This window comes from Capra hircus, chromosome 2 (assembly GCF_001704415.2).
Source record: "Capra hircus breed San Clemente chromosome 2, ASM170441v1, whole genome shotgun sequence".
NCBI lineage: Eukaryota > Metazoa > Chordata > Mammalia > Artiodactyla > Bovidae > Capra > Capra hircus.
In genome coordinates this window covers 40,856,883-40,881,790 of record NC_030809.1, presented here as the reverse complement: position 1 = coordinate 40,881,790, position 24,908 = coordinate 40,856,883, and the positions used below count along the sequence as shown (strand labels likewise).

Genomic DNA, 24,908 nt, shown 5'->3' with positions numbered 1-24,908 from the left:
GGCACACACACACACAGGCACACACACACACACAAACACACAGGCACACACACACACAAACACACAGGCACACACACACAGGCACACACACACACAGAAACACACAGGCACACACACACAAACACACACAAGCACACACAGGCACACACACACACAAATGCACACAGGCACACACACACAGGCACACACACACACAGAAACACACAGGCACACACACACAGGCACACACACACAGGCACACACACACAAACACACACACACACACAAACACACACAGGCACACACACACAGGCACACACACACACAGGCACACACACACAGGCACACACACACAAACACACACAGGCACACACAGGCACACACAGGCACACACACACAGGCACACACACACAGGCACACACACACAAACACACACAGGCACACACACACAAACACACACAGGCACACACACACAAACACACACAGACACACACACACACACAGAAACACACAGGCACACACACACACAGCACACACACACAGGCACACACACACAGGCACACACACACACACACACACAGGCACACACACACACAAACACACACAGGCACACACACACACAAATGCACACAGGCACACACACACAGAGGCACACACACACAAACACACACAGGCGCACACACACACACTCTCTCTGTCTTTCTCAAATAATCTTCCTCTACCATTTTTTTCCCCCATATTGATAAAACCCACCCAGTCACTTAACCAAAAGAAGTCAGTCTTCTGAGATTCCCCAGAGCCAATCCATAATCAAGTATTGATAAGTCTACTTCCTAAATGTCTTTCAAAAGTCTACAGCCTTCAGCCTTAGCTGTAATCATCCCTTCCTTGTGTCACTCTGCTACCCTCCTGATACCAGTCTTCTGCAAACAGTCTCGCCTTGGTTCCAATATGTTTTCCAAACTGATCACTACCTGATTGGGTCATTCTTCACCCAGAAGCCTGTGCAACTCTCATCTGCCCTTCTCCACTCGCTCTCTCAGCTTCATCTCGTTAGGCTTTGGCCACACAAGGTATTTTTTGCAGTTTTTCCAACACACTGATGTATGCTTTCCTTTGTCAGCTTCTTTGATCACATCCCCGGGCACATGCCCTCACAGCACACTGTACTTCTCGTGCTGAGATTCACTACAGCTACAGCCCTTGGTGTAATTATGATCCTTGATGAACTGTAGGTTTCAAAAGGCAAGAATGGGTCTATCTTATCCACCCCCATATTTCTAACTCCTAGCGCTGGCTGATGGTTGACACTCCATCAACAATGATTGAAGGAAGGGATGTTGAGCTCTCAAAAGACACTTGATGAAAGCTCTTTCTTAGAGTAGGTTTATTTATTTATTTTGGTATTTTCATATTTCAGATGACGTTTTCTGTAAGGAAAGAAAGATGAGAACACTTCCTTGTGAGTTTACAATTAGAGAAAATATCAGTAAGAAAACTAAGCTTATTGAAAGTTGTTTTTTAACGTTACTTAAAGGTAATTGTAAGTATTGTGAGTTTCACAAATATACAAAAAGATATGTTGAATTCCTGATCCCTGGTATCAGCAAATGTGACCTTCCTTGGAAATACAGTTTTAGCAGATATAATCAAGTTAAGATGGGGTCAGACTGGATTAAGATGGGCTCCCAAGGCAATGCTGGGAGGAGGGCAGGAGGAGAAGGGGACTACAGAGGAGGAGATGGTTGGATGGCATCACTGACTCAATGGACATGAATTTGAGCAAACTCCTGGAGACGGTGAAGGACAGAGAAGCCTGGCGTGCTGCAGTTCATGGGATCTCAGAGTCTGACGTGATTGAGGGACTGAACAACAATCAAGGCAATGACTGATGTTCTTCCTGAGAGAGATCTGGAAGCAGGTACACACAGAGGGAAGACAGACTTGTGAAGACAATGGCCGAGACTGGTATGAAGCAGCTACAAGCCAAGAATGCCAATCATCACCACCAGAAGGTAGAAGAGGCATGGAAGAATTCTTTCCTAGAGCCTTCAGAGAGAGCGTGTGGCCTTGCTGACACCTTGATTTAGGTCTCCTGATCTCCAGGACTGTGAGAGAATAAATTTCTGTTGTTTTAAGCCACCCATGTGTGGTACTTTGTTACGGCAGCTCTAGGAAGCTAACATATATGGTTAGAATCTGCCTGCCAACATAGGAGACTTGGGTTTGGTCCCTGGGTTGGGCAGACGCCCTGGAGAAGGAAATGGCAACCCACTCTGGTATTCTTGCCTGTAAGAGTCCATGGACAGAGGAGCCTAGTGGGCTATAGTCTATGGGGTCACATAGACATGGCTTAGTGACTGAACAATACACAAAGTTTATAAGGGAATAGGGAAGAGTGGCATTAAGATGTGATTTCTTGGGCTTCCTTGGTGGCATAGTGGATAAGAATCTGCCTGCCAATGCAGGGGACATGGGTTTGATCCCTGGTCCAAGAAGATTCCACATGCCGAGGCAACTAAGCCCGTGCATCATAACTACTGAGCTTATGTGCCACAGCTACTGCAGCCTGCAAGCCTAGAGCTTGTGCTCCACAACAAGAGAAGCCACTGCAATGAGAAGCCTACATACCGCACCTAGAGAGTAGCCCACACACAGCACAAAGACCCAGCATAGCCGAAAATAAGTAAGCAAAAGCAAAAAAGAAATTTAAGGTGTGATTTCTTCAGCATTCTTATCAGATACTTTATTTCAAAGGATATACTAATCTTATAGTTTGTCAATAATTTACCTGAAAAGTGATGAAATATGGATTATATTTATTTATATTAAATAGTGATTTTGTTTTAATACATATTTTAATACTATTTTAATAGCAGCCCTATAAAATATCATATCTAATAGATTACCTGATTGACATGGCTGAAAATTTGCCAACTCTCCAAGTGCAACAAGCTGCTCCTGTGGAAAAATTTTGCAAAAATTTTGTAATCAGAGAATTAAATGATCACATTAGTAACCTAATCATTCTTTACTAGAAATGTACTTTGATTCTGGATTTTTAAGTAACCAACTACTATCTTTAACATACTAGAAATTACACAACCAAATAAGTAGTGATCTTCTGCTGATTTCTCCAGACTTTTATGGCCTTCTATTGTTCCTGGGAATAAGAAGCAAATTGAAACCACAGTAAAACAATGTATGCCTTGATCTAGGGGAATCCATTTAAGGCCATTATTAAAGTCAGTTTCCTTGTGGCTATTCTGACATTACCTGAATTAGATCATTTGCCATTCTGGTCATTACTTGTTGACTTATTTCTGTATTTTTGAGATCTGTAAGAACCACCCAAGTTCCATTCTCAAATTTCACAGGCATAGAAAAGACAATCCCTTTAGGAATACCAAACTGGCCTGCAGGGAACAAACACAAAGCAAAGCAAGACAAAAGCACTCAGATAAATAAAGCTTCCTGGTGACACTGTAGAGAAGGACAGACATAGCTGTTAATGACATGGTTTTTAATGATAATAGTGGACCTACACTTCTGCTGTTCCCTCTTTATCCCTTTCATCCCCGCTGGGTTCAGATGGCCTGCCCCTGCCTTGGGGACTAATGCAGCCCTTCTCTCCCACCTTGTCTGGATTCCTCTTGTCTGCTTCCTTAGTTTTTCCTTGGGCCTCTAGGTAGCCCCTGAGCCCCAGACACTTGTCCAATCTGGCCTTTGTTCTTCCGACCTACGACTGCAATCACAGAGCCACGGAGCGAGCACTGGGAAGGAGAGCTGGTGATTTTCTCACAGTTCCAGTTCCCAGTTTAAATGTGCTCCAAATGAAAAGATTGATAATGTTTATTACTAACTGAGCAACCTTCAGATAAAATGCCTCCTGTTTTCGTGCCTCAATCAAGTAGGAAAATTATTCACACCATTCTAGCCATCAAAAATGTTGTCACTATGGAGAACAGTGTGGAGGTTCCCTAAAAAACTAAAAATAAAGTTACCATGCGATCCTGTAATCCCACTCCTGGGCATGTTTGTAGAGAAAACTCTAATTTGAAAAGATATATGCATTCCAAATTCATAGTACTATTTACAATAGCCAAGATGTAGAAGTAACCTAAACATCCATTGATAGATGACCGGATAAAGAAGATGCGTTAACATATTATAATGAAATGCTACTCACTCATAAAAAAGAATGAAATAATGCCATTTGCAGTAATACGGATGGACTTAGAGATCATCATACTAAGTAAGACAAAGATAAACACCATATGGTATCACTTATATGTGAAATATTAAAAAATGGATACAAATGAACTTATTTACAAAACAGAGTAGATCCACATACATAGAAAACAACTCATGGTTACCAAAGAGAAAGGGGGAGGGATAAATTAGGAGGATGGGATAAATTAGGCTTGACATATACACACTGTGCTATGCTGTGCTTAGTCATGTCCGACTCTGTGTGACCCCATGGACTGCAGCCCACCAGGCTCCTCTGTCCATGGAGATTCTCCAGGCAAGAATACTGCAATGGGTTGCCATATCCTCCTCAAGGGGATCTTCCCAATCCAGGGATTGAGTCCAGGTCTCCCGCATTGCAGGTGGATTCTTTACTGTCTGAGCCACCAGGGAAGCCCAAGAATACTGCAGTGGGAGCTTATATATGTGGTACCATCTAAGGGACACAATGATCACTTGCTTCTCACCTCACTTGCCCCCAGCATCGAGCACTTATTGATGAATTCCTATAGAGATTAACTAAACTTTAGGCCATGTGGAATCTTAGTTCCCTGACTAGGGTTCAAACCCATGCCCCCTGCAATGGAAGCATGGAGTACTAACCACTTCCCTAATTACACCACGGACTTCCTAATTAAACTTTTTACAAAAAAAAAAAAAAAAAAAAAAAAAGGTGAGGTTTTAAATGCCTAATTCACTAAAAAGGTAACACAGTGATTTGAATGTACATGATGGGTTACTGCACTTTCACGTTAATTGAACAAGACTCTTTGAGCGTCTACCCATGAAGGAGCAACAAGAAGACCCAGCCAAGGCCCCGCCCTCAGAGTGAAAGTGAAGTCGTTCAGCAGTGTCCGACTCTTTGCGACCCCATGGACTGCAGCCTCCCAGGCTCCTCCATGCATGGGATTTTTCCAGGCAAGAGTACTGGAGTGGGTTGCCATTTCCTTCTCCAGGGGACTGCAGCCTCCCAGGCTCCTCCATCCATGGGATTTTCCAGGCAAGAGTACTGGAATGGGTTGCCATTTCCTTCTCCAGGGGACTGCAGCCTCCCAGGCTCCTCCATCCATGGCATTTTCCAGGCAAGAGTACTGGAGTGGGTTGCCATTTCCTTCTCCAGGGGATCTTCCCGACTCAGGGATTGAACCTGGGTCTCCCACACTAAAGGCAGATGCTATACCCTCTAAGCCACCAGGGAAGATGAACTCTAATGGAGAGGACATATGAGGCTAAGAGCCCATCCATAAAGGCAGGCTGTGATATCCTCTCTGATAGAGGAACACATGCTATGTGAGTACAGAAAGACAGACATGAATTCAGACTTGCAGGATTTGGGGAGACTTCCTTGAGCTGCACCATAGTCACTGAAACAATGGGAAGAATCATGGTTCCATTAGTAACATTAAGGATACAAGAGGTGGATCACATCGGGGAGCAAGACAATAGGTTTAATTTGGTGTATGTCAGTTTGAAGTGACAACATGACATCCAGCTGGCAATGTCTGACAGGGCAGGGCTCAGCAGTGAGACCTAGGCCTGGAGCTTTGGGAATGAATGGGCTTTGCTCAGGGAGAATGGAAAGCTGTAAGCTAAGAGATACTCTAGGCAGAGCCTACGCTCTAGGTAGAGCATCAGCTATTCTTTCTTTCCTATATTTTAAACACAGAAGTGCTCTGTACAGTTTTTAGCGGATTAAAATAGTAAGGATATAAAAATACATACACATCGTTTGCAGATGGAGAGCAAGCTTTCCACATTCCTATTGCTGCCTGGTACCCAAAGAGCTGTGCCCTTTTTATCTTGCATCTGTGTGTTTGCTCCTGTGGCTCCTGCACCCAGGTGATTTTCCCATACTTGTCTGTCAGGGAAATATGACTCATACTTTCAGGTGACACTTCTGAAGTGTCCCCTCCTTTATGATGCCTGTCTTGATTCTTCCTGCTGCCTACTGAAAACTGAGCTTGCTTTCCCTTCCTCAGCTGGGAAACAGTGAGAAAAACTCAACGGAATGATTTCATTGACATATGTGACTCTCCTTTTCTCTGCTGTGAGTTTCCTAAACAGCAGAAGCCAGGCCTTCTCCCTGTGTGTGTTCCCAGCACATACACACAAGCTACTGTGGCATTGCTGAACGGATGAGTGAAGGAATGCACGCATGCATGATTATGGAATCGTGAACATCCAGATAGCTCACAGAACCTGGAAGGAGGTAGACTGGCGAGGACACAAAAGTAGGAGCACAAGGCATACACTGAGGTGTTTAGTCATCATAAGATATGCAAAAACCAGATTTACCTTCGCTCAATACCCCTAGAGACACAATCTCCCCAGGGGGTGAGCCATGGCACCAGTATTTCAGCGTAGTGGCTATACTGTGTGCAGCTAACATGCCTCCAAATTGTCTTCCTGTGGCGGTCAGCATTTTAAGACTTGCCACAAACTCTCTGTTTACCCAATCCCTGTGAGGAGAGAAGGAAATGATTTTACAATGGAGAAAGGACTAGGAATGAAAAAGAATGGTCCCTGGGTCAGTGCATCTAAACACAAGAAATCACCTCCACAAGACAGAAATATGACTTCCTGAAACCCTCTTCAAACTTCTTCAGTCCCATGAAGAGTCAAGTAATGAAACAGGGCAGAAAGGAGGCCTAAACTTCAAACTAAAACCATGATAAAATGAATATGAACACGGAAGAAGGGCCAAAGGCTGCAAGAGCAGTTTCATCACAAACAATGGATTCTACGTAGAGGCTACTGGAGCCAGGGGTACCTTTCATTTTAAATAAAGTATCATGAAATGCTGACTTCCTCATATTGGGAAGTAAGGAATTCTTAAGCTTTTCTAATCTGAAGTTTAAAAACTCAGGGAATAGTCCAGCTGAACTAGAACAAGCATGAGAAGGCCGTCCCTGCTGAGCCAGCGCAACAGCTCCAGGAGATGCTGGCCCCGCCAGGGAGCCATTCAGTGGAACCGCAGGAACTGTACTCCAAGAAGGTGGAGGACACAAAAGGACACAGCTTCTAGGCATGGGTGAAGGAAGGGAAGGGAAGAAAGGGGTGATGAAATGCATGTGCTCCCACATGCAAGTACTGCATGTGGAAAGTACTGCGAAGTTTAGAAAAAAGCTCCAAATGCGTCCCTCCCTCTACTTCTTCCCTTACTCTTTCTGTGATGGTGGTGCTGACTGTGACAGGCACAGTTCTGAGGGCCTTGCCTGTCTTAATCCATTTCGTCTTTCCAGGAACTCTGTAAGGCCTGTACTCTGTTACCGTTTCTAGTTGGCACAAGGAAAAATCGGGGCACAGAGACACTAAGTAACTTCTCTAAAGTCACACAGCTAATAAGTGACTGGATGAGAATTCCAACCCAGGCGGCTTGCCTCCAGAGACAAGGCTTCTTAGTGCGTCTCAATTCTGTCTCTCCTGAGACGGAGCACCCAGCTTGGCCTGGACCTGCCCACCGGAATTCCTAATTCTCGAAATTCCTGATTCTCTAAATCGACTAGCTTTGATTTGAACACATATCTCTGTCTTTGCATTAAGCACTTTATATAGGTTTGCTTTAGCAATAACATTAATGGAATATGTGAACCACTTTAAGGATAACCTGAAATATAAAAATTCATAATTCCAAAATCAAATAAATTGGAAGTGGAGTCTGACTGGTTGAAATTCTGTGGAATTTTCTTTACTTCTTCAATAGAAAGCGTAAATGAGGCTGAGTGTGAACAATGTCAGGTTATTTTTGTACACAGATGTCTAAGATGATTTTTAAAAGATTATAACAATTATTATATGTTTATTCAATCTTGTTAGAATACTTCACTTAAAGAGATACCATACCGATCAAAAAGCAGGCTTAAAACAGGGCGTGAATAGTGCGGAGGTCCCCAAATAGCGCTCTCATATCTGTAAACCTTGGCTTTTCTCAGATCAATGTAGTTATTTCCACTAATATTACCCCAAATGATCACATCTTTGATGCCTGTGAAGAAATGAAAATTTTAAAATAATATAACATAAAAAATGGCCTGCAGCCTTTCTGTTTGTGTGCTTGTTTTACAATTGGTCTTTTAAAAACAGACAAATTTATGCTCCCTAAAACTCTGCAAATGATATGGATCATCTCAATTGCCAGGGTTTGGCCATTCTTAATAACGGTTGTGGGTGGTGCGGGCATATGACTGAACTCAGGAGACACTGAAATGCTCCCCGAGTGAAACTGCTACTGAAAATGAAACCCCTGCTGTGGTCCTAACGTCACCACTCTGCTTGCCATGAAGAGGATTTTTTTTTTTTTTTATCTGCTTTGATTCTGACAGTGAGTCCTTGATTCTAGACTGGAATGAAAATTTGGGCAAGTCACTTAACTCCCTGCATGGCGTTCATTTCCTGCAATATGTGGGTGTTGAAATAAGAGGATCCCTGAGGAACATCTTAATCCACAGAGTTACTGAATCAGCTTGTATGTGGGAGGTACTTTTAGATGGGAGGCTCAGAAGAAAACAAATCAGCCCAAATTCCTGCAATATTCTGGGGGTGGAGGGGAGTGAGTGAGAAAATAACTACTAAAAACATGATACGTACTTCGAAGAAAAAGAAGAGGATGCAGTTAGAGAGAAATGGGGATTGGCCTTTGATACGATTCTAGTAATTGTGGGTTTTTTACAAATGTATCCAGGGGGAAAGAAGGCATTATTGATTTATCAACTTATTTGCTTAAAAACTTAATTTCTTATAATTCCACACCACTTTCTAGTATGGCGATAGAATTCTTCCCTGTTCTGTATGAGCTAAGTTTGCTGTTGGCTTCAAGTAACAGAATATCCTTCTGACTTAGCTTAACTGGAAGTTCATTTTTCTCAAATAATAAGCCGAGGTAGGCAGTGACACTGGTGTCTGTTCAGCAGCTTAAAGATGTTACTGTCTTGGTCTTCCCCTCATGGTCCAAAAATGGCTCCAGCAGTTTCAGCTACCACACTCTTAGAGTTGTGTTCAAAGGCAGGCAGTAGGAAAAAGAATTTTTCTTGTAAGCTTTAAGGCCCTTCATGGTTCTAAATGCCTTAAGTTATGCTAGAGAACATTATAGTGGACATCTGCTTTTTTCCCCCTAACATCTCTATTTTTTTTTTTTCTTTCTTTAACTGCATACAGGTTTTTCTTTAAGGTACCCTTACACAATTTCGGCCCATTTGGTTTGGGTAAAGCTGTTCTCATACCTCAAGTCTATCAATGGGTACGAGATGTAGATTCCAGATTTCTGATCACAACAGCTGATCTGATCTCCTGTTCTGATCACGAGAGCTGAACAGATCTCCTGATCCGGGCACATGGTCCAAGATTGAAGGTAAAAGGAGAAGAGGGTGGCAGAGGATGAGATGGTTGGATAGCATCACGGATTCAATGGACATGAACTTGGGCAAACTCTGGCAGACAGTGAGGGACAGGGAAGCCTGGTGTGCTATAGTCCATGGGGTTGCAAAGACTCAGACACAACTTAGCTACTGGACAACAACACATGGTCCAAGCATAGCCAATGAGAAAATATTCTGCTAGATTTTATACAAAGAATTAAGAGAGTTTTTGTGTGTGTGTGTGTGTGTGTGCTCCATAGGGTTGTTGAACAATGATGCCAGGGGCCATTTTGCCACTTTTTAGAGAAAGTCAGTCTGAGAATCAGACCAAAGCGACAGAAAGCAGAGCTGAGTGATGAGCCAAGTGAGAGCACAACCCAGGCTTGACATCATCATTTGAATTCCAGCATCTGGCTACACCTGAAATAAGAACTACCCCTGCACTCTTTTGTCAGAAAACACTCTCTGTCTGACTTCTGTCTCTTTGAATGGACTTTCTGTCATTTGTACAAAGTAAAAAGCAGAGGAGAAAAGAAAAGATAGACCCATTTGAATGCAGGGTTCCAAAGAATAGCAAGGAGAGATAAGAAAGCCTTCCTCAGTGATCAGTGCAAAGCAATAGAGGAAAACAGTAGAATGGGAAAGACTAGAGATCTCTCCAAGAAAATTAGAGCTACGAAGGGAATATTTCATGCAAACATGGGTACAAAAAAGGACAGATATGGTATGGACCTAACAGAAGAAGAAGATATTAAGAAGAGGTGGCAAGAATACACAGAACTATACAAAAAAGATCTCATGACATGGATAATCACGATGGTATGACCACACACCAAGAGCCAGATATCCTGGAATGCCAAGTCAAGTGGGCCTTAGAAAGCATCACTATGAACAAAGCTAGTGGAGGTGATGGAATTCCAGCTGAGCTATTTCAAATCCTGAAAGATGATGCTGTGAAAGTGCTGCCCTTAATATGTCAGCAAATTTGGAAAACTCAGCAGTGGCCACAGGACTGGAAAAGGTCAGTTTTCATTCCAATCCCAAAGAAAGGCAATGCCAAAGAATGCTCAAACTACCGCACAATTGCACTCATCTCACACACTAGTAAAAATACTCAAAATTCTCCAAGCCAGGTTTCAACAGTACGTGAACTGTGAATTTCCATATATTCGAACTGGTTTTAGAAAAGGCAGAGGTACCAGAGATCAAATTGCCAACATCTGCTGGATCATCAAAACAGCAAGAGAATTCCAGAAAAAAAATCTATTTCTGCTTTACTGACTATGCCAAAGCCTTTGACTGTGTGGATCACAATAAACTGTGAAAAATTCTGAAAGAAATGGGAATACCAGACCACCTGACCTGCCTTTTAAGAAGCCTGTATGCAGGTCAGGAAGCAACAGTTAGAACTGGACATGGAACAACAGACTGGTTCCAAATTGGGAAAGGAGTACATCAAGGCTGTATATTGTCACCCTGCTTATTTAACTTATATGCAGAGTACATCATGAGAAATGCTGGGCTAGATGAAGCACAAGCTGGAATCAAGATTGCTGGGAGAAATATCAATAATGTCAGATACAGAGATGACACCACCCTTATGGCAGAAAGTGAAGAACTAAAGAGCCTCTTGATGAAAGTGAACGAAGAGAGTGAAAAAGCTGGCTTAAAACTCAAGATTCAGAAAACTCAGATCATGTCATCTGGTCCCATCACTTCATGGCAAATATATGGAAAACAGTGGAAACAGTGACAGACTTTATTTTGCGGGGCTTCAAAGTCACTGCAGATGGTGACTGTAGCCATGATTAAAAGATGCTTGTTCCTTGGAAGAAAAGTTATGCTGAACCTAGAGAGCATATTAAAAAGCAGAGACATTACTTTGCCAACAAAGGTTCATCTAGTCAAGGCTATGGTTTTTCCAGTAGTCATGTATGGATGTGAGAGTCGGACTGTACAGAAAGCTGAGCACCAAAGAATTGATGCTTTTGAACTGCGGTGTTGGAGAAGACTCTTGAGAGTCCCTTGGACTGCAAGGAGGTCCAACCAGTCCATTCTGAAGGAGGTAAGTCCTGAGTGTTCATTTGAAGGAATGATGTTGAAGCTGAAACTCCAATACTCTGGCTAGCTGATGCGAAGAACTGACTCACTGGAAAAGACCCTGATGCTAGGAAAGACTTGAAGGCAGGAGAAGGGGACGACAGAGGATGAGATGGCTGGATGGCATCACCGACTCGACAGACATGAGTTTGAGTGAACTCCGGGAGTTGGTGATGGACAGGGAGGCCTGGTGTGCTACAGTTTATGGGGTCGCAAAGAGTCAGGCACAACTGAGTGACTGAAATGAACTGTATGAAAAACATCCCAAGTAAGCGTCCCAATACACTAGGTCTGAGAAACAGGTTTTTGTGTGACTGAACTCAAGGAAAATTCTGAAAATGTTTGCTACCTTCTTGGCATCTGGAATTTTCCTGAAATGATTCTCCGTGAAGGCTCACCTCGTTCACGTCACTTTAACTCTGTCACTGCCAGCCTCCTCCCTGCCACTCCTCTTCAACTGCTGTCCCTCTATCATTTCCCTTTCTTTGTCCCAACTGGCGTCCATTTTTTTTCCTTTTCTGCTTCTCCTGTGCTCCCTTTAAACACAATTCATCTTCTGACTGTCTCATCCTCTTATGATTCTCGAGTCTACCAGCCCAAACATTACTAGGAACAGAAACTGATGAGATAACATATCCTCTTAACAAGTTTACTATCCTTACCAACCATTACCATGTGCCAGGCACTCCTCCAAGCCCTTTTGAAATGATATCTCTTTGAGTCTTGGCATCAATTCTAGGAGGTAGGTGGTACTCATATCCTGATTTTACAGGTGAGGAAGTAAAGTACAGTAAGGTTAAGCGATTGCCCTAAGTCACACAGCTGGGAAGTGGGGTAGGACCATTTTAACAGAGCCCTGAATACTTTTAAAAAAACACTGATGACCGTAGATAACTATTCTTATGGAGGAAAAAAATTGAATATTAAGCTTCAAATTACTACTTGAAAAAAATAGGAATCTTATTATCTAAATATTTCTTAATTTTTATAATGATGTTAAAAGATCAGCCTGTCATAAAAGCTAAGGAGATCAAACCAGTCAATTCTAAAGGAAATCAACCCTGAATATTCACTGGAAGGACTGATGCTAAAGCTGAAGTTCCAATACTTTGGCCACCTGATGTGAAGAGGTGACTCATTGGAAAAGACCCTGATGCTGGGAAAGATTGAGGACAAGAGGAGAAGGGGGTGACAGAAGATGAGATGGTTGGACGGCATCACTGACTCAATGGACATGAATGTGAGAAAACTCAAGGAGATAGTGATAGACAGAGAAGCCTCCATTTCATGGGATCACAAAAGAGCTGGACACAACTGAGCGACTGAACAACAACAATTAAGATGTTTGCACAGTGCTGAAATAACACAATCAGAAATTCTTGGTGTCTGCTCCATATTTTCTAGTCCAGATATCCTGACTGATTTTAGAAGGGACAGGTTCTTCCTGGAACCTGCTGCTGTGATATCTGTTAAAAACTAGACATGGAAACTTGAGCTCACTCACATGAGGGAGTAATTTTCAGTTTCCTGGCCAGTGCTGCCTTCGCTTGGCCTTCCACACCCAAGGCCACCGCGATAATATTGCGGGCAAAGGTTGGAGCGTATTTCATAAGCAAAGCTGTTTTGAGATTCACAAAGGTTTTCCCTCCCACAATAATTTTGGCAAAATTATCAGCATTTTTCTCAATCAAGGATCCGTAGAGCTGACACAGAGGAGCTCTGCTGCGAATGCAGTCTTCCAGACTGTATATCTCCTTGTCCACGTGGTCATCCAGGATGATGATCACATGGGCCCCGTGGAAGGCCTCTTCCGCTTGGGTGCAGATGGACACACTCCGGAGGTAGGGTGACGCCAGATCCTCAGCCTCTTGTTTGTGGCTTATGAGCTTTTCTTCTGTGTGCTTATTGTCAAATAGGTTTATGCTGATTTCCATTTGTGGTCCAAACACTTCACCACTTGTCAAGATGGGAATTAGATGATAGCAGGCAAGAGATGATGCACTAATAAAAATGGAAAACCAGATTATGAATGGTTAAACCTTCGGCTCCTTTTCAGGCTCTAGTCTCAATAGGTATTTTTCCGCATGTGCGTTAATACTTGATCAGTATCTTAACTGACATACACAGCTGCACAGATATTTTTAAGGCTAGGAATCAAAAGTAAAACAAAAATTTCTCACTGCTAACTTCTTGTTTTGGTTATCGGAAAACAATCCCAAGGTAAGAAGTGTACTTGTTTATAAGGCTTCTCCAATTAAACAGAATAGGCAGAAAGCAACATTTAAAAGAACTGTCATGTTACTGTAATGTCATGTTTGAAAGTGTTATTCGTTCAGTTGAACACGGGCAAGGTGTCATGTACCTGTACTCACAATTCAGCCAGTATTTGAGTACTCTATAGCTTGGCTGATAATGAGAGCCCTAACAACCTCATTATCATTAGGGGACTTCAGGAATACATCTGGGCACTTTTGGTTTTCATTCTGGGTTTGGAGAGAGCTGCAATGGGGTTTTCAAGAGCATCTGTACCATTTTAATCCTTTAAAAATATCTAAAGCAGATGAAATATTGAATCTGGGTGTTTGGTTCATGTATGGTTATTACATCATTTTCAGTTTTTTTAGCATTTGGAATATTTCATAATAAATAATTTTTCAGCTGAGCCTGTATATTAGGATACACACATAAGCAGTAAGAAGGGCAGTGTGAGAGACAGATTAAGAGGTGAGGAAAGGAAAGGGAGAGGGAGAGACGCAGTAAGATGCACAGCAAAAGAGACAGAGACATAGTGCAGAGAAAGAGAGGAAAAGCAGTGACAAACATTGCATGCGTCCACCCAGCACTGAGAGCGAGAGTGATGAAAGCGAGAAAGAGAAAAAGAAAGAAGGGGCGGGAGTGAGAGGAGGGGAGGTTACAGAGAATGAGCGCATCAGGAAGACCCAAGGATGAGGACGGCGCTAGCACGTGTGGGAGAGGAAGAAGGCAGCAGTCAGGAAGATGCGGGGGGAGCAAGGAAGCAAGGGGAAGGGAAGGGTGGTATGGGGACAGACAGTATAAGACACACAAAGAGAGGGCAGGAGGGCTGGAGACAGTTATGCAAAGTAAATATCTTTGCTATAAAGCTGCTCTTAGATTCAGTATGTATGTGCATTACATGCATATTGCGTACACATTAAAACTATATGTAGTCTAGAACTCATGGTGGTGATTTAGTCGCTGAATTATGTCCGACTCTGTGTAACCCCATGGACTGTAGCCCACCAGGCTTCTCTGTCCACAGGAATCTCCAGGCAAGAATACTGGAGTGGGTAGCCATTTCCTCCTCCAAGGGATCTTCCCGACTCAGGGATCACACCCAGGTCTCCTGCATTGCAGGCAGATTCTTTATGGACTGAGCCACTGGGAAAGTTCTAGAACTCATATATGGGGCTATATTAGGTGATATATATGCATATACATATACTGTGTATCTATAGTAGTCTTGTAACTACATACAAATCTCAAACTTGACATTCAGATATGCTTCCATCATGTAATTAATTCCACATCATTTATCCTTTCTAAACATAAAAAGCCAGTCTCACAAATCCTGGGATTTGATGGTCCCACCTGGTGATCCAGACCTGCAAGGGGTTAACAAGACCTTTCAGGGATTCCTTCTCCAGCTCTTTTTCTATATGTGTCCCCAGGTTTTCTTGAGCAACGCTCTTCATCAACTCAGTCGTCATGCTAGAGGTGACACCATAGTAAAGCTAAATATTGGCAAAGAAAAAAAATCAACACCAGGATAGCTAAGAATGGCTATAATGGAAAGTTCTTGTTTCAAACCCAAATAGAGTAAAAAGAGAGCTGAGAGAATACCTTATAAAGAAAGACATTTGAAAAATACAATAATAAATCAATAATGTTTTAGACAGATAAGTCAACTTAATTTTTATACCTGGGCATGTTCTAAGAACTCGTTATATCCTCCCAAAAGCAAACCCTTTCCTCCACGATCCAATAGCTCTCTCCAGACGATAGGGGACTTGTTGTGACTCCACCTATTCTTTTTGCACAAATCTTTCAGCCACTCCTATGGAATGATATTGTCCATGAGAAGTCATACATTGCATCTGTCTTGGAATTCAATTCAGGAGTTCACACAGTAAAATTGTAGTTTTTTTTTTTTTACCACCTCTGTGTATATATAATAAAATTTAGATATCTTTAAACTGTAAAATACAAATATAGAAATAGTGATGAGTTAAGTAACAAATTAATCAAGAAAGAAAGAACATTCTTCAAATTCATCGACCAAATAAGGGTATTGAAAGTTGCTCTCTTTCCTGAGCAGACCTGAAGTGCAAGTGTTTAGCTTAAAATAGAAGCCAAATTTTCTGACTCAAATGGTCTTTTGTATGAGCTATCTCTGGTCTTAGGGCCACATAAACTTGATATGGCTTTCCAAATATGTGAGTATAGTTTATATTTTTTAGACTGAATTAATGAGCTAAAATTATCTGCGGATTTCTGATAATATTTACTGAGGAAAAAGTTTAAATAATCATTATCTGGTTTGCACACACTAGGCCATCAACACCTGCAGAGAGAAAGAGCACAACATTGCTATGGGTATAAACTATGTGGCAACATTCTTGCCTTTGGAGGTGTGCATAATGAGGCTACCTACCTACAAACAACATCTTAGAAATCAACTTTCCTTGTTGACGTTTTCACCATGATGAGTCCCCCATGGTCCCTCCAGCTGCAACCTAGGCTCACCAGTGAAGTACTGGGAATCTGGAAGAAAGGGACTCTACCTCAAAGGCCTTCAGCAGCAGGCAGGGTATGGGGATGTCCTGGCAGGAGCTGGGAGAGTATGTATAGAACTGACCCCCGAGCGAGCTGAATCAGGAGGGGAACATAAACCTGGATGAGAAAGTTTGTCAGAGTGAGTCAGTCTTCTATGAAGGAGTGCACCCTGACAAAGGTGCACTCAGAAGAGTGTGTAACATGCTGCTAGGACGGTTCTTCAAAGCTTTGAGGAAAGGATGAAACAAAACGGAAATGCCAGAACTGTCAGGAACGACCATGGAAGAAGGGATGAAAAAGCTTAGGAAAAAAAGGGCTCGTCACAGTGGATATGTTACAATGGAGGGCTGGCAACTCACTAGTCCACTGTGTCCTCTGGAAGGGCCTGGAGGACACTACATTCACCAGAGTGACAAGGAATGCAGCCGTGAGAAGGGTCTCGGCATCACTGAGAAGCCCCGTGTGGCTTCATTTCTGGGCCACGGTTGTTAAAGGTCATGCTGTTATAAAAGAGCTGGACCCCCTAGAAACCGGGATAATAGGATTCTGAAATGAAAGAAGACAAGGGGCAGTGCCCAGCAGAGGACGTCTACTGTGAAAGAAGCACTAAGCAACCCCAGCAGTAAGAAAACTTAGACAGCTGAAGGCACAATGGAGACATGAAAAAGTTATGCAACGGCCCAAGAAAACAAGTTATCACTCAACAGAGCTAACACAGCCATTGCTATTGCCATTAATGCTGATTTCTTGTTAATGGCACTACCCCTCAAAGACTACAACCAGCCTCTTGGTGGCAAACTGATTACACGGGATCCCTCTTCCCTGGAAAGAGAAGTGATTCATCTCGATTTTAATCAACATATATTCTGGGTAGAGAATTGCTTTTATTGCTTATAAGACTTTGGCTAACACCCTGTTCAACACTTTTGAAAATGTTTAACCTGAGTTTGGGTAAGCTCCGGTAATTGGTGATGGACAGGGAAGCCTGGCGTGCTGCAGTCCATGGGGGTCACAAAGAGTCGGACATGACTGAGTGACTGAATTGAACCTACCACATGGTTCCTGCTTAACATCACTTTGAACCAAGAAGCCCACTGCAAAGGAAAGGATGTATGGCTTTGGGCACGTAACCAGGGGGTCCACTGGCCCTGTCACGTATGGTACCATCTAGCAGTGCGATTAGGGGATGGAACAGCCCACCGAAGGTGCAGGCACCAGCTGAGAGACTGATACCTGCACACCTTGGTAGCAGCTTGCTCAGTTTTTTTGGCAAATGGACAAGCACAGCAGTCACATCCTGAAAAAGGAATTGAGACGAGGGCTTGGGCCGCTAAGGATACAGGTCTAAGTCACCACACCTACTAAGTCACCTGCATCTGCAGAGGGTGAGGGGGCTCCACCAAGGATAGAAGAGGAGAAATGTGAGGAGTGTCAGTTATGGTACTGAAAAGATGTGTAGTGGAGGCTGCTGCTGCTGCTGCTGTAGTGGAGGCTACTGTCATTTAACTAAACTTTGACAGAGGACGAGATGGTTGGATGGTATCACCGACTCAATGGACAAAAGTCTGAGCAAACTCAGGGAGACAGTGAAGGATAGGGGAGCCTGCTGTGTTGCAGTTCCTGGGGTCGCAGTGATTCAGAAATGACTTAGCGACTGAACAACAACAATTTCTTATAAAGTTAACCAGAATTCTGGAAAAGCTGTTCCAACATAGTGTGAAACTTACTATATGGAGCATGTGGATCCAAAAGGCACAACTGTTGAACTAGCAAATCCTGTCACATGTCGTCCCTATTCCTCCTTCGTGACCAAGGCACTCATGCCCTCTGCCACCCGGTATACTGACTACTGATGTTTCAGTGCTGAGTATCTCTCTGGAAATTGATCTCAACCAAAGGATGTTCCTTTGCCTAGGGTTAAGTCTGTTCCCCAGGGCAGCCCACATCCAGTGACTGTTAGCTGTCGGAGAATAGAAACCTGGCCTGCTTGCTGATTTTGGGGGGTATCTCTGAAGGGCCATACCAGCTTTAGAGTTCCCTGTAGGGCCAGCTGAGCTCCCTGTCAGTGCTGTGCATGCCTGCTAAGTCGCTTTCAAGTCAAAATCCTGTTTGACTCTTTGTGACTCCATGGCCTATAGTCCACCAGGCTCTTCTGTCCATGGGATTCTCCAGGCAAGAATACTGGCGTGGGTTGTTGTGCCTTCCTCCAGGGGATCTTCCTGACCCAGGGATCGAACCTGTGTGTCTTTTGTCTCCAGAACTGGCAGGCGGGTTCTTTACCACTAGTGTGACCTGGGAAGCCCGTTAGTGCTGTATGGCAGTTCAACTTCTCCCACTGCACAATTCTGCTACCTTCATTCTTTCTCAGGATGCTGTTCCCAAGAGTACTCCCCAGTAAAGGAAACTCCTTCACCTAAATTTCCATCTCAATTCAAATGAAGGTCGTGTCAAGTAAACAAGTCCCTCATGCCATTAGAAATCAATATGAAGGAGAATTGAAAGTTAAAGAGTGCATTCAGGCTCCGTGGATTCTTATAGGAAAAAGAACAGCCAAATTTATTCTACTTACTGATTAGGGCCTCATTTGTTCTACTAGGCACTAGGAAGAAATATGAATAATGTTTTCACCCCAAGAAGTAGGGATTTATTAGTATCAAAATATCAATAGTACATGAACATTCAATACTGGAAAGCTATCTGATACACTAGCTAGTATTTAATAAAACCGGAGCACACTTTTATGTGTACGTGAGTTTAACAAACTATAAAGGCCTCTTACCTCCCAAACATCAGGATGTTGTGTAATTTTATGTATCCGGAAATCAGGAAGATTCTTTTGTAAATAATCTGCCAGAAGTTCTGCTTTCGCATAATACGGGCAATCAGCTCTACCTAAGAGTTCAAATTAGCAATATTTTCTTTCATCACATGGAAATTATCATGTAGTCCCAAGCATTTGTCATATAATTATGGAATTAATCACACAGTTACAATGTAATTTACATAGAATTATAGCTTAAACTGTCACCACATAAACTTTTGACTTTTCTTATATATATATATATATATGGCAAAATAAAATGAATTTCATAGGAGAGCAGAATCATAAGTTATAACATGTAGAAAGGAAAAAAAGACTAATGAATATTTATTCTCCTCCAGTTCTATTTTAGATCTCAGGTCCTCTAAGAGACTGCCAGGTTACTAATTAAGCATGAACTGCTAATAATGAATGACTCATTAGTAGCGACAAAAAGGCAAAGTTTAAAGGGAGGAGTGGTAAAATTACCGGAGGATCTGATATGTGTGGCAGGAATGCTGTGGAAAGCGGAAGTGGAGGGAGAGAGAAGAGTCTGGGATACCTTTTTGGCGTGGGTAGGGTGATCCTGACCTTACTAGAGAAATTGTGGGTGCGAAGGTTCAATTATAGGCAAGTGCAGTTGGAAATGTCTGCAGTATATCTGAGTGGATATGACCATCAGGCAGCTGCATGTTCAAATCTGAAGAGCAGGCCTCATGTAATGGCTTAGGATATAGATTTTGCAGTCATTAACACAGAGAAAGTGACAGCCACCAAGGTGGGTGGGATTGAATGGACATCTGGGGCAGGGGCCAAGGGCAGCACCCTTCCTATGGCACTCTTCCCTGGTTACTCCCAGTCACCAGTTCTTCAACCTTTTCGTGACTTCTAAGTTGTCAACTCCTCTCAAACTCCCCCTATTAGCTTCCCTGTCTAATTCAAATCCAAAGCTCACGAATTCAGACCACTCTCTGGCTCTTGTCTTAAATTCTCTTGCCTCACTGTGCTTCTGGCAAATTAGCCCTCACCCTGGATAAGCTCAATAATCTGCCTTTTCTGTGCCTGAGTTCCATGTACTTGGCACCTCTGGATAAACATGGTAGAACAAAGCAGAAGAGTCATTATAAATTCATGGTCACCAGTCTCAGTTGGCATCACCAACTCATGGACATGAGTTTGAGCAAGCTCTGAGATTTGGTGATGGTCAGGGAAGCCTGGCATGCTGCAGTCCATGGGGTCACAAAGAGTCACACGTGAGTCGCGCATTGAGTCTCAGTTGGCTCCCAACTCTTTCTGGAGATCCCTCTGTTTCCCTTAGCAGCTCTCTCTTCTGTTCTCTACAATTACTGTTACAAACTTGGTCTATTTCCTTCTCTCCAGTATTTCTCTGCAATATCAGAAGATGATAGAAAATTCTGCTTTCTGCTTTACACAAACTAAACCAAATCATACAAAAAGGCATCAGTTGGGAAATCTCTCAACCTCCTGCCATCAAACCTATCGGCCTGTCTGCATCTAGACTCATTCTTACCTTCTTTCTTCTATTTGATGAAAGAGGGGTCCTACCTTCCGTCCAGGTCTAATCTCACCACTTATGATCTGAACACCACCCCTTTCCACTTCTATTGGTTACCTCTCTAACACCTTAGCTCTGCTTCTAATGGCCTGTTTCCATCATATTTAAATATACCTATTATATTTAAGTTTCTCCTGTCCTAACATTCAGAAAATGAAGATCATGGCATCTGGTCCCATCACTTCATGGGGAATAGATGGGGAAACAGTAGAAACAGTGTCAGACTTTATTTTTGGGGGCTCCCAAATCACTGCAGATGGTGACTGCAGCCATGAAATTAAAAGACGCTTACTCCTTGGAAGAAAAGTTATGACCAACCTAGATAGTGTATTCAAAAGCAGAGACATTACTTTGCCAGCTAAGGTCCGTCTAGTCAAGGCTATGGTTTTTCCAGTAGTCATGCATGGATGTGAGAGTTGGACTGTGAAGAAGGCTGAGCACCGAAGAATTGATGCGTTTGAACTGTGGTGTTGGAGAAGACTCTTGAGGGTCCCTTGGACTGCAAGGAGATCCAACCAGTCCATTCTGAAGGAGATCAACCCTGGGATTTCTTTGGAAGGAATGATGCTAAAGCTGAAGCTCCAGTACTTGGGCTACCTCATGCAAAGAGTTGACTCATTGGAAAAGCCTCTGATTCTGGGAGAGATTGGGGGCAGGAGAAGGGGACGACCCAGGATGAGATGGCTGGATGGCATCACGGACTCGATGGACGTGCGTGTGAGTGAACTCTGGGAGATGGGGATGGACAGGGAGGCCTGGCGTGCTGCGATTCATGGGGTCGCAAAGAGTCGGATATGACTGAGCGACTGAAATGAACTGAACTGAACTGAAGAAATAAAAAGCCAGTGACTCCCTTTAGCTATTGCCTCCTACCTGCTCTTTTCTATTAAAGCTTTTTGAAGCAGTTCTTTACATTTGCCATCCCCAGTTCCTCACTTCTGTTTCTCATTCCACTGCAATCTGACTTTTCCTATAATTCTTTAGAAGGTCACCAAGGACGTTCATGTCACTAAATCCAATGGATAATTTTTGATGCCTTTCTTATTGACCCTTGGTAGCATTTGTCTCCCTTCTACTCAAAATACCCACTATGGCCGGGGCATTCTTCAGGTGTTTTTTTTCCTGCTTCTCTGGCCCCTCATTATACTTTTAGGTTCCTTTCATTTATCAGTTCATTAAAAGATTAGCATTCTGCAAGACATCTTATCTTCATTCTCTATGATTCTTCCTGTATAATCTCCTCCATTCTCTTGGTTTCAAGTAGAAATCTGTATTTTCAGTTCAGAACTATTTCCTATCTATCTTTATATGCTTGTATTTTTTCAACTCCTCATCTATCTTTATATGCTCTTTCTTGTATCTTTTCAACTCCTTCTGAATGTCTCATAGGCACTCAGCATGTTTATGATAGTTTTGCCACTACTTCCCCACTATATCTGCTCCTTCTTTTATGTTATGTCCATCTACCCAGTTATTTGGGCTTCCCAGGTGGCACTAGTAGTAAAGAACCCACCTGCCAATGCCGGAGACATGGGTTAAATTCTTGGGTTGGGAAGGTCCCCTGGAGGAGAGCATGGCAAGCCCCTCCAGTATTCTTGCCTGGAGAATCCCATGGACAGAAAAGCCTGGTTACAGTTCATAGGGTTGCACTGAGTCGGACATGACTGAAGTGACTTAGCAAGCATGCACCCAGTTATTTAAGGGTAGTAGGAGTACTACAGTATGAAGCCTGCTTTTCTGCTTTTTATCAATGACTTACCATCTACCCAGTTATGCAAACTACTGCTAGAAAAAAATTTTAACTCTTCCTTCCTCCATCCAATTAAATATCTAGTTCTATAGATTCTGTCTCCTTAACATCACCCCAATCCATTCAGTTCTTTCCAACTCCATTGCCCACCATTCCAGGTAAGGCCACCAGTATCTCCTTCCTGGACTACAGTATCTAACTGAACTCTGGATAACCAATCTTTTTCTTCTCACATTGTAGTAATAACACTCAGATAAAATGCATATTATATATTTGCATTTTTGTATTTTGCATTGTCTTTTGCATTGATTATGTATTTACAAAATACAGAATCAATGTTTTTTGCACTGATTATGTATCTCCTTTCAAAAGCCTTCCATGTACTTTGGATAAAGTTTAAAATACTGAACATGGCTCACAAGAATCTTTTGATATATTATCTAACTGTGGCCTCAACTGATAATAGTCCCTTCCTTGTACTCTATGCTTCAACGCTACTAAATCTCTTTCAATTTTCTGCTTATATTCTCCATCATTACCCAACTAGTGCTCCTCATTCCAGCCCTACTCCCAGCTACCCATGCCTAATTTACTCTCTTCCTTATAACTTCCTCTCTGACAGGTTAAGCACCCGGTGGCTCAGACGATAAAGCATCTGTCTACAATGTGGGAGACCTGGGTTCAATCCCTGGGTCGGGAAGTTCCCTGGAGAAGTAAATGGCAACCCACTCCAGTACTCTTGCCTAGAAAATCCCATGGATGGAGGCGCCTGGTGTCCATGGGGTCGCAAAGAGTCAGACACGACTGAGCGACTTCACTTTCACTTTCTGACAGGTTATGCTCATCTTTCCGGACTCTGATTAAAAAATCCCTTTCTCCAGGAAGTCTCTGCCTAAATAAGGTTCCCTGCCACTGCTACTGCTCTGATAGAACCTAGCCTGGCCATTACCACAAATGCTTCTTTGCACATTTGTTTACCACTGTCTTCCCAGCATACAGTCAGTCATTGCTCAAAAATATTATTCTGAATGAAAAAAGAAACAAAGGAAATAGGTTTCAGGCAGATGGGAGATGTCAATTGTGTTGACGCTTCCAAGAGGTCAAATAAGACAATGACAGACAGCTCCTGTAAGAGTCATTGGTGATTTTGATGAGGGCCATTTTGGAAAGGAGACAGAAGTAGAAACCAGATTTAAGACCTGGAGATAGAAGAGCAGTCTACTCTTGAGAAACTAGCTGAGAAGGAAAGGAGACAGGTACAACAGCCTGTTTCAGTAAGACACTCTTTGGTGGTTTTCTGGATATCAGTCCACATTTCCAATCTCTCTCCTCCATTGCTGACAAGGTGGATTTCCTAAAATGCAAACTCATTAAGATACCCGCCTGCTTAAAAATTTTAAATGACTCCTCATTGTTCTCAAGATACAGCTCAAACACCTTCGCTTGGTGTCCCTGAAGGGCAAAGATCTGACTCCTCCTCCCATTCTTTTTTTTTAAGCCTTAAAAAAATTTATTTTTTATTTTTAATTGGAGGATAATTCCTTTGCAATGTTGTGTTGGTTACTGCTGTACAGCATGAATCAGCGATATCCCCTCCTTCTTGAGCCTCCCCCAACCCATCCCCACCTCTAGGTCCTCACAAAGAATCACTAGCTATATTTCACACATGGTAGTGTGTATACCTCAATGGTACCCTCTCAACTTGTCCCAACCTCTCTTCCCTCGGTGTGTCCACAAGTCAGTACTCTATGTTTGTGTTTCTATTCATGCCCTCCTGCTCCCATTCTTGACGCAGGTCCAGTCACTTCCTCCATATCCAGGGACTTCTAGCCTCTGTCCCTTTCTCTGGAATATCCTCCCTACTTCAGACTTTCATAAATCAGCTCGTGTCACACTTCTCAGAGCCCTGTGCACATTTCCCTCATTGCGTTAACCGCACCATCAAAATTGTTTGTTTAAGTGCTACTGGATCCCGTGAGACCAAGAGCACCTCGAAGGCAAGGATGTCTTTCCCTTCACTGTATCCTGCTTCCGGCAGTGTTTGTACACACTACTCAATTTACCTTTTTGAATGAAAGCATAATAAAGCCTGGGTGGCCCATATAAAAGCTGGGGCGGCCACAGGAGGTGGGCAGTCGTCGGTGTTTTGAGCGATCTGCGGGTGTACGGGGGTATCACTCACCCGCGAGCACGAATTTGGCCATGGCAAAGCCGGGACCCTGGGCTTGGGACCGCGGCTCCACCGTTTCCAGGTAACCACGCCGGCCAGGACTTGGCGCAGGCGCACTCTCGAGCTGAGCGCGG

The 24,908-nt window shown here is 43.0% G+C and overlaps 1 protein-coding gene across 1 annotated transcript; it reads right to left on the bottom strand.

The window, feature by feature from the left end:
• Window positions 1,134-24,885, bottom strand: MDH1B (malate dehydrogenase 1B). The gene is made up of 10 exons (XM_018066531.1): window positions 24,787-24,885; window positions 19,258-19,370; window positions 15,625-15,759; window positions 15,294-15,436; window positions 13,189-13,685; window positions 8,074-8,215; window positions 6,526-6,689; window positions 3,256-3,395; window positions 2,845-2,940; window positions 1,134-1,208 (listed from the first exon to the last, which is right to left on the bottom strand). The coding sequence occupies exons 1-10, from the start codon at window positions 24,806-24,808 to the stop codon at window positions 1,134-1,136; spliced, it is 1,527 nt and encodes a 508-aa protein (XP_017922020.1). The 5' UTR covers window positions 24,809-24,885.

Coding starts and splice junctions, on each gene's coding strand:
- MDH1B (XM_018066531.1), bottom strand. CDS start 24,808: ATGGCCAAATTCGTGCTCGCGG. Junction 13,686..15,293: donor TTGCAGGTCTGGATCACCAG/GTGGGACCATCA, acceptor CATTTTTATTAG/TGCATCATCTCTTGCCTGCT. Junction 2,941..3,255: donor TGGCAAATGATCTAATTCAG/GTAATGTCAGAA, acceptor ATTTTTCCACAG/GAGCAGCTTGTTGCACTTGG.